At 34.7% G+C, this 10,974-nt stretch overlaps 1 protein-coding gene across 3 annotated transcripts; it reads right to left on the bottom strand.

Moving 5' to 3' along the window:
• Positions 1-4,433: 4,433 nt before the first annotated feature.
• LOC120183278 (cleavage and polyadenylation specificity factor subunit 6-like) lies at positions 4,434-9,086 on the bottom strand. Of its 3 annotated transcripts, none has more exons than XR_005521936.1 (3): positions 8,913-9,086; positions 6,084-8,192; positions 4,434-5,042 (listed from the first exon to the last, which is right to left on the bottom strand). XR_005521936.1 is itself a non-coding variant. In XM_039188007.1 (2 exons), the coding sequence occupies exon 2, from the start codon at positions 8,179-8,181 to the stop codon at positions 6,238-6,240; it is 1,944 nt and encodes a 647-aa protein (XP_039043938.1). In that variant the 5' UTR covers positions 8,182-8,192; positions 8,914-9,086; the 3' UTR covers positions 5,811-6,237. The 3 variants fall into 3 exon arrangements, 1 of the variants encoding a protein (XP_039043938.1); XR_005521935.1 differs by having other exon boundaries at positions 6,090-8,192; XM_039188007.1 differs by lacking the exon at positions 4,434-5,042 and having other exon boundaries at positions 5,811-8,192; positions 8,914-9,086.
• Between the last annotated feature and the right edge of the window lie 1,888 nt (positions 9,087-10,974).

The raw sequence follows: 10,974 nt of genomic DNA, 5'->3' as shown, positions 1-10,974 counted from the left end.
TAATATAAGTTTCAAATTTGTTTAAATTTAAACTTTAAACTTCAAATATAAACTGGGTTGGGAGGATCACTCTCGCCTTTGTAATACCTGATATGGATTAGTTGATCAATCGATCGGATACAAGATATTAATTCAAAAAAAAAAGTGTAACGTTTGTATTGGTCCCCTTTAAAGTTTTGAGTTCGAGCAGTTGTATCTGTAGGGTGTAGGGATGGCAACTCAACCCGAACCCGACCCGACCCGGCCGGGTCGGATTTTTTTAAAAAAAAAATCTGGTTCGGGTCGGGTTTTTTATGCACTGTTCTTGTCGGGTCGGGTTTGGGTGGAAAATCTGACCCGAAAAAATATATATAATTTACCCTATATATTTAGAGATAATTAAAATAATACACCTCTCTATATATTTTTTTAATTAAGTCACTGTTTTTATTGAATATAATTTTTTTTTTCGGGTAGGGTCGGATCAGGTGAAACCTTAATTTCGTCGGGTCGAGTCACGAGTGGAGGACCCTTTCTTCTCGGGTCGGGTGGCCCAAAATCCGACCCGACCTGACCTGACCCATTGCCATCCCTAAGTGTGTGTACATTGTAATCACCTCAGACTAATCAAATATATATATAAGACTCTTAATAATTTGATAATAAACGTTCAAACATTATTACAGACTATCCGTATGAACCCGAGATATCCAAACATAACGATATTTTTAATCATGAACTACTTTAACCTTCATTTAAATTTATCTTTCTAAAGCGGTCCCTGTATTATTATCCTAAAGCGTTGGTCATCCCCGACATTATTGAAAACTTTAATTGGAAATTTGAAAAAGAAATAAAGGTGGTAGAAAATAAAGAAAAACATTAATTAATTGCACCATTAAAGATATATCTGATGTTGATAAGGACCAATGTGTAGAGATAAGGAAAATTTCAACCGTTTACTCAATCCCCATTTTCACATGCTTTTCATTTCATTCTTTTATCTCATTATATACATTTGGAAACTACGTTTAGGTGAGGGGTATTCTGGTTTAGGGTTCGAGTATATTATCGATTTTACGAAGAAGTTAAACCGATATTTATATATCATTCGTTAAACGAGATTGATGTTTATATTCGAATTTTAGTACTTGTCACGCTGTTAACGAAGTTATGTAATAGACTAGAGCCCAAATTATTTTTGAAAAACAAATTTGTACAAATTTAAATTTTCTAACTTTGTCACTGTTAACCAGTGTTAAATCAACTGAATCGTGTTATAATCGTTTGTATTTTGGGACCAAAATAGAAGTATAAATTTTGGGGAGGCCAAAGCTAATCGCTTTAAAGAAGGATTAAATTGGTTATATATAATTGAGAAGGAGCAAAATAGCAATTGTACCATTTAACCAAAAGGCCTAGCCCCTTACTACTACTTTTCTTTTTTGTATAACCATTGATATCCAACTTAGTAATCAATTAATTTGAATTTTGTACATAACTTCTGAATTCATTATAAAAATGACCCTTTATTTTATTCACAACGTCAAAATTTGAACTCTTAATTTTATTTGAAAGATTTAACATTTCATTACGTTGTTTTTCGACCGATCTGATTCATAAAAATTATATTTTCACATGAATTTTTATGACTAACTTAAAAATAAAATATTTTAAAATATATAGAAGAAATTTGTTAATGTTCATGTTAAACACAAGAGGGTGCCACATGGATAGTTGGTTTTCTCTGATATGAAAATGACAATTTTGACATATAAAGAATGAAATGGTATTGATTGTGGCAATAGGGACTTGAAAGTGGTCCATTTAAAGATTAGTCTTAAGGTATATGCACCTAATCAGTTGCCCTATTGGGCCCTTCGCCATAAATACTAGGTTGAAATTATTAAATAACGTCCTTCAAATGTATATAGGGTAAAATACACAAATGGTCCATTAACTATAGAGCAATGCTTTGTTGAGCCCCCAACTATTAAAAATTACAAAATTATCATCTAACTATAGGGTGTTGCTTTGTTAGTCTCTCGACTATTAAAAATAACAAAATTATCATCTGACTATTCATATGTTTCAAACTCATATTTTTTTGTTAAAAAAATTAACAACTATCTCAAAATAAGTTATATATACCTTCGATTCTATAAGTACCCAAACCACGCTATCTATTTTTTTGTATAACTTCCGATATCCGATCTATTGATCGATAAATCCGAATCGGATACTGCAGAGGCAAAAGATACCCTCCCAACCCAATTTACTCTATTCACAATTGTCAGGATTCAAACCCCTAACTTTACTTAAATGATCGAATGCCTCATCCCACTAAAGCTACCGGTTGTTAGTATCTATTTTCATAAGCCTAAAGCAAAGCCTTCATTTGTGCCTTAAGATTTACCCATCTTTAACATCACAACATACATAATTATTGCAAAGGTTAAATGGTAAAAAGATTCTAACAAAAATTAGTCAATCAAGTTCTTTTGATATTAATTAAATTTGAGAATTAATTAACAAACAACCAATGATATGGCGACGTATAGCACAATCTGAAATCATCAAGCCAATAACCATATCAAAACATTAAAAATTTATCTGATACTAGAGCCCGAGTAACATAAATAAAGCCCGAGTAACAAATAAAATCCAGGCTTAATATAAAATAAGCGCGCAAATATAGTAGGGTTGGGCACGGGACCTGAACCCGACGAATTTCGACCCATCTGATCGGGTCAGATTTTTTTTAAAATTTTGGAGTCGGATTCGGATTTAGAGTGAAAAATATCCGATCCGACCCAAAAAAATATAATTTTATCTTATATATTTAAGAATAATTACAATAATACCTCTCTATATATAGTTTTTTTTTCAATTAAATCACTATTTTTATTAATAAAAATAATATTTTTTTATTATTTCGGATCAGATCGGGTTTCTAAGTTATATATCGGGTCGGATGAAATTTTATTTTGATCGGGTTGGGTGGAGGATTCTTTGTTCTCGGGTCGGGTGAACCAAAAACCCGACCCATGCCCATCTCTAAACTATACTCGAACCTTTTCAATGATAGACAATTAGACACCTAAAATTATACCTAAAAAAACACTAGGCATATTTTTAACAAAATAATTCTTTAGACACCAAAAATCAATTTTAAGTATAATTTAAACACTTTTTTTATATTAAACCTAAAATCTAATTATTTTTGTAATATCCAAATTCCAAAGCACATCAAACTTGACAATAAAATATTTCAACCAATAAAAAAGGAAGAAAATTAAATTAAATCACCAAAGTACCAAAAAGACAAATTATCTTCTCCTAAAATAAGATTTTCATAAAAAATATCATAAAAAAGAAATTTCCAAAATAATATATCACCAAGTACAATAACTAGGGATGACAATGGGTCGGGTTTTTGGGCCACCAAACCGACCCGAGAAGAAATGGTACTCCACCTGTGACACAACCCGACGAAATTAAAGTTTCACCCGACCCGAATATATGACTTAGAAATCCGACCCGACCCGAAACAATAACAAAAAATATATTTTTATTCAATAAAAACAGACTTAATTGAAAAAAATTATATATAGATAAGTATTATTGTAATTATCTCTAAATATATAGGGTAAAGTTATTTTTCGGGTCGGGTCAGATTTTTTCCACCTTAAACCCGACCCGAACAGTGCATAAAAAAACCCGACCCAAACCCGATTTTTTTAAAAATCCGACCCGATCGGGTTCGGGTTGAGTTACCATCCCTAACAATAACTTCAAACATAGAAATCATTAGATACAACGACAGGTATAAAGGATGACAAACAAAAAGATCTGATATACAACATTATATGCTTCATTGGTTTACTCCAAAAATGGTAAAAGATGGAAAACATGATCCATACAAGAGATGAACATTAGAACAAATACATAAAAATAGCCTTCCCAAGCTTAATTCCAACATATATACGACTAAAAACGTCATTGCCCACGATACAAAACCTGAATCGACCCGAAATTCTCTGCCTAGCTCAATACAGAAAATGCAGTAGCAAGCGATAAGCTCTGCCTAGCTCAAATACAGAACGTAGAAACAAACAAGAAAGCTCCAGAAACCCTTTACAATTTGATGGATATAAACAGCTTAAACAGAAATCCAGAAATATGTATGTTACATATACGGTTACAGTCGGATCAACAACCCTAAGTACAGTCTGCATCTAGCTTATCTATACCTGTTATAAGCTAACGTATCAATTACAAGTATATACAAGCATGAACAAGTGCTTAAACAAAAACCGGGGAGCATGTTACATCACCAGTCACAGTTGGAACAACAGCCTCATGTTACAATTTGCATCTAGCTCATCTATGCCTATTCTAAGCTCACATATTGATTACCACTTACCAGTGTATACAAGCATGGGGAGAATGTGTTTTACATCAACGGCTACAGTTGGATCAGCAACCCTATGTTACAATTTGCATCTAGCTCATCTGTGCCTATTCTATGCTAACATATATATTACAAGTATATACAAGCATTTACAAGTGCTTAAACAGAAACTGGGGCATATGTATGTTACATCAACAGTTACAGTTGGATTAGCGAGACCCTCTGTTACAATTTTCATCTAGCTCATCTATGCCTATCCTAACCTAACATGATGGTTACAAGTATAAACAAGCATGAACAAGTGTTGGCCTCAATTTCTGCACAAAACTCCTACAAGACACATGGAAAGCTGAATATGGGACGTACAACGAAACAAGGAAAGATGCCATTACAAGATATGGACCTAATCAACAGATTGAATTTACAAGAAAAAAATGCTTTACAAGAAGACTACATATCACCAACATTCCAATTCTTGGATTCAGTTGGATTTACTTTCTTTCCAGAAGTTACAATGTCCTAGCAGGCTCAAATATATATATATATATATATATTGCACACTTGAAAGGGCCAAAGCAAATATCAGAGGCCAATGAAGCCAGCCATACTAACACATCTTCCTCAACAATGAGCTGCCTCATTTTACTCCCTGGATGTGATGATAAAAAGAAACCCCCATGTCAATAGACATTAAAGTGGAAAAGAAGAAGAGAAAGAAAAAGCCACATACCACCCCACAATCCATATGCATTACTCACAAACTGTACAAGAATCACATTATATTTTAATAATAAACAATAGCTGACGACACGAATAGTTCTATAGGCATGATCCTAATATCTATGGATCACAATGACTATGAGCATGACTAAAACTGGAAGCCATAGCATCCTAGGTAAAGCATTGTCTTTTAGACAGTGCCCCCGTCTCAGAGATTGACTTTATCATACAGTTCTTTAGAACACAATGAACCTTAAATTCCATGGTTAAAAGATAGCAAAAAAAGTGAAAAAAAGACAGAAGAAAGGAAACAGAAGGGTTAGAGGAGAAACAAAATAAGGGTATACTCTACGCCATCCTTCTTTCTATTGGTGCTCTAACAAAAATGCCTTTTCTGCTGAAAATTGACAGACATCCACAAGACCAAATTGCAACAGAATGGCTTTGCATGGGGAAGACCTAAACCCATCTCACATATATCATAAATCACCAAAACTTTAGGTTCAAATATTTGAAAGGGGAAAAGAAAAAATCAAACAGCAATATTGAAAGCATATAGAAAATGATATGCATGCAGAAAAGAACTAAGGAACAAAATGATGAAGTAACCAGATCACAAGCTAGAAATATTTTTTATCCACCAAGAATACAAACATAACACAAGAATGTTTCTAAAGAACAAATCCCAACAATCATATGAACAAGAAGATTTTCTAAGCATCATGATCACAAGCCAAGTAAGCATTCCCTCAAATAAGTGTTCTGAGGATAATTATAAACACAAAGTTGATATTCAGCTGTAGGATGTTAGGATTCCAACCCCACAAAGAATATCTCCATTAAATAAAAATACTACGTTTTCCAAGTTCCAACATACGAATACTAAGTTTCTTCATCTAATAGTCGTTCTTAGAATGCAGTAAGAAACGAAAAGGGAAGTCTATTCTTCCCATGACCACATAGCACTTACTACTACCTTTAAGAAGCCACGTTCTGCATAGGGATCAACAATCATCACAAAGAATGCTGGAATGATATAGCAACCAAGTCGAGGGAAACTGAGAGCAAAAGCTTAATTAGAAATCTCATAATAGAGAGTAAAGAAACATTCTCAGCATAGTTTGTCACTCTGATGGTAGGCGTCTCTTCTTCCCATAGTCCGCCTCCCTTGATCTAGACTTGTGCTCTTCTTCTCGGGTTGCATGGGACCTTCCCCGAGATCTTGAAGAAGATTGTCCCCTATCCCAGCCATCACCATAATCCAGGTCACGTCCACGATGTCTATTCTCTCTGTAGCTGTCTTTTTCTTCCCTGTAACGGTGCTCCCGTTCAGACCTGTCCACTTCCCGTTCCTTCTCATCATGATGCCTCCTCTCTGAGTTTCCAGACCACTCACGCTCAGAAACTCGCTCTTTTTCCCGAGTGGCACCACTTGACCTTCCTTTTTCATGATTCGCATCCCCATACCCATGCTCTGAAGCACCATCTTCACCACCATAACTAGACTCTCTTGTCCTACGATCATGCTCATCACCTCCCCACCCACCCATGTTTGAGTCAGTCCACATTCCAGAACGAGGCCCATCCATTCCAGAAACACCCATCATTCCCATTCCGTTAGGTGCCATTCCACGACCAAAGAAAGCAGGATTGACATGAGGAGCAACACCAGCTAGTCCCATTGTATTAACAGCTGGAAATGAAGGAAGCATACTCGGAAAACCTGGTCCTGGGAAACCTCCATAACCACCTCCTCGACCCATATATGTTGGATCAAACACAGCACCCATCATACCCTGTGGATGCATCATGCCACCAGCAGGACCACCAAATCCAGGACCTCCCAGTACTGGTCCATAGGCCCCAGCACCATAAGCACCATTTCCAACTCCGGCCGAGCTCCCAACCATGTTCTTTACACCTACAGCTCCCCTTCCCCTCATAGGTCCTCCACCGCCACCTCGACCGACACCTTGACCACCCCGCCCCCAGCCACCCCTTCCATAGCCCCTTCCTGTATCCCCGCCTTGGTAATTCATATTACCACCTCTCCCAAAACCTTCATTTGGCCTCCTTCCCTGAGGCTGTACTTGAGGCTGACCTTGGTCTTTGTTTGTATAAGAAGCTCCCATCTGCTTCAATGTTTGTGGTGAAGCAAAAGCCACAACACAAGCTCGTCCATTGAACATATAACTATTCATTCCCTCTTTGCATGCAGCTGCAGACGCAGAATCATAGAACTCAACTTGACAATACCCTTTAGATTTACCACTAGCTCTCTCATCAAAGAACTTAATATCCTTCACCCTTCCATATTGAGATAAAACACACTCAAGCTCAGCATCAGTTGTCCACCAATGTAACTCACCAACATAAAGCACGGTTGGACCATTTTCTATAGATGGTCTAACCTGATTTTCATTCATCATAGGATGATTTGCATTCATACCCATTTGATTATGTTGAACTGGAGAAGCTCCTTGAGGACCACCAGCACCTGAATTTAGGGATATAGCAAGGTTGTTAGCAATCGTTTGAGGCACACCAGAAGGACTGGTCCTCCCAACCTTAGAGGATGCTGAAGTTAATCCTTGAAAACCCATATTTTTAACTTGGGTATCGGGGTTCATCTCCATGACACCGCCCCCTTGTGAATTGGTAGACCCAAATGGATAACTTCCAGATCCTATATCTGGTCTGTTAACAGCTGGTTGCCCCTCTGGTTCACGATAACTGGCACTAACATTGGCGTACTTCCCTTGAACTGAAATTCCGGAGATGTTCAGCCCTTGTGGATCCCCAGCTTCACCTCTTGGTTCAGGAGCCTCATTTTTATGAGCTTGAAGTCCAGCACTGCCCATGCCAGCTGGTTGAGCAGGTGCCTCAGATCGTTGCAACTGAAGAAAACCTTCTCCAACATTAACATCATTGTAGAGATCATCGTATTCATCATCCTCCCCAATCATCTCTACATCTGCAAGAGCAGGTATGGTTCCACTCCCTTGATAATGAGTCTTTTGTGCCCCTCCGTACTCCTCGTCTCCAAAATCTACTTGCTCTTCAGCCATTGCTCAATTAACTTTTAACACATCAAAAGTGATGGGGAAAAAGAAAGAAGTGGTTATTCCTAATCCCAACATTATGAAACCAAAGACATAAGGAACAACATAACTTCAAATATATATCAAACATGTCAAGAATACATGAATTCCAGAACAAATGTAATAAAAAAATCCATAGGGAAAAAATAAAACAAATAAAAAACCCAAGTTATAGAATGCTATAAAACAGATAAATTTCATTTAGACAGCTCTCAAAGTCAATGGTACCAACCATGATAGAAAACTAAAAAGGGAAAGAATTATAAAATACAATAAAACCAGTAAATGGAAAGAAAAAATAAAGAAGACCCGCTACGGATCATCATGATCTATAGGTATTATTATGATTTAAATGGTTTTTATTTATCTTACTTTTGCCTCTACTATTCTCTTCTCTTCAACTCTATCTTAAGCCTATTACCAAAGAACAAATAAAAAAGCGGATCGAAGATCGAATCAATCGGCCACCGGTTTTGATACAAGAACATAAAATTAGAAACAATTAAGCTAATTTCACACAAAAAATCAGTGAAATCATAACCACGATAATAGCACTAACAACATCAATCATAAAGGGCAAGTTCCATTTTTATCTAAAGAATCTGAATGCCTTTTATATTGGGACTGAATAAATGATAAAATTTCCCTTAATAAACCATATATACATATAATTCCGGGTTAAAAAAACAAGAATCTAACCTTGATATCTGAACAAAGAACAGCTGAGGGAAGAAGTTAGACACCTGCTACCCTCTGAGGATTTGCTTGAAAATGGAAAGAATGGGGGAAATCAAAGCGCAAAAGCCGATGCAGCCTGATCCGATAATGCCCTAAGCAAAGCAGTGAAGCCGAGAAGGGCTTACCAAAAATGATGCTCCAAAAGTTTAAAAGCCTAGTGGATAAATTTTTTGGGCCTTGTATGTTTTTTAGGGTAAACTACACATTTAGTACCTAAACTACTAATTTTAATCTATTTTAGTATCTAAACTTTTAATTTTTTAAAACCATACCTAAAATTTAGTTGTTGTTTCATTTTAATATCCCACCATTTAAAACTTTAGTTTTTGTTTCAATTTAATACACTGTTCAAAATTTAACTTTAAGTTTTGAATAAATTAAAAGTTTAGATACTAAAACATACCAAAATTGATAGTTTAGGTATTAAATGCATTAAGTTTTTAATGGTGAGATACTAAAAAGAAATAAAAATTAAAGTTAAATTATAATTGAATTGTGATAATGTTAGTTTATCGATGATGTACAATTTTATATTAACATTAATGATAATTATCTTTAATAGCTAATAGTGATGTTTATGAGTAATTTATATAATTCAATGATTTTAATGAAAATGATCCATTAATGTGATTAACTTTTAAATTGTTTTATCATTCCTATAATTTTGTTGTACTCTCTTTTATTCAATGAACTAATCATTATCATTAATTAAAAATATGTTTTTTTAAAAAATTGATAAATAAAATAATCTTAATTATGAAGGTTAGTTCACGTTAATCAAGTTTAATTTAATTTTAAAAAATATTAAAATAGTATATACATTGGCGATATATATTTTAAAATTACATTAAATCAAATTGTTGAGGTCAGGGACGGACACAATATTCTATGTTAGAGGTTGAATTTAAACTTATAAAATTTTAAGAGATAAAAACTAATTTTAAATAAAAATACATTAAAAAATCTAAAAAATATGATAGTTTAAATTTTTTAGGGAGCTACTATCCCACTCTTTGGTCTATCGCTTGTTGCCACTAGGGTTGTGCAAATTCGGATATCAGATACAATCTGAAAATTCAGATATTCGAAAATTTCAGATACTTAAAATAGTGATATGTATTCAATCCGAAAAATCGGATATTCTAATTGTTATTAGGTTAGAGCTTTTAATGAGTTAGTGAGTTATTCATTTATTAGGCTATAGGTATGTAAAATCTAAAATCTCAATATATTTTTGGATTATCTGAAATTTTTTCAAATATCATACCTGAATTATCCGAAAAATCATAAAACAGATCGAATATTCGAATTTTCAGATCAAATTACTGGATCAACATATCGAATTGATCAGATATGATATTTTTGCACACCCTAGTTGTCATCCGATCCAAAGATGATTTTACAGTTTTATTGGTTTGCATGTGTTTGTTGCTTTGAGTGCATGTTGTCCAACGCAAATGCACATGGGCAACCCACATGATTCCACCACCACCACACCACCGCCGTCCTCCTCCCACCTCCCAAACCACCGCTTTTCGTCACCTCCAGCACACCCTGGATTATTCCTCCCCCGTAAACCTTTCCAAATTCAATGCACATAAATCGGTTTCATGTAAATCGTGGTATCATTGGCTTTCCGCCACGTTTTCAAACATATATAAATTATGCTCACAATTAATTCGAGTTCAGCTACAAACCCTAATGATTACAATTCGGCTGTTTTTTTTTACAAGAAACCTACTAAATTGAGATCTACCTAAGATTTTATGTTAGGAAATGAATTTAAACTTTTAAAATTTTATAACGTGAATTTAAATTTATAAAATTTTAAAAAACAAAAATAAACTTAAAAAATATATAATAATTTTAAAATTTCAAAGAAGACTAAACGTAAAATTACTGGACACATGCATGGAGATGAAGACTGCAAGGTGTCACTGAATGTGTGAACAAAACGTTGACGTTTTAGATAGTAATGTTGGGAAAAAGTGGAATTTAGTTAATTATTTTCTTTTCTTTTTC

The sequence above is a fragment of the Hibiscus syriacus genome, unplaced genomic scaffold (assembly GCF_006381635.1).
Source record: "Hibiscus syriacus cultivar Baekdansim isolate YM2019G1 unplaced genomic scaffold, ASM638163v2 tig00112742_pilon, whole genome shotgun sequence".
Lineage (NCBI taxonomy): Eukaryota > Viridiplantae > Streptophyta > Magnoliopsida > Malvales > Malvaceae > Hibiscus > Hibiscus syriacus.
The sequence above is the reverse complement of the archived record's forward strand: the minus strand, read 5'-3'. Positions and strand labels throughout refer to the sequence as shown.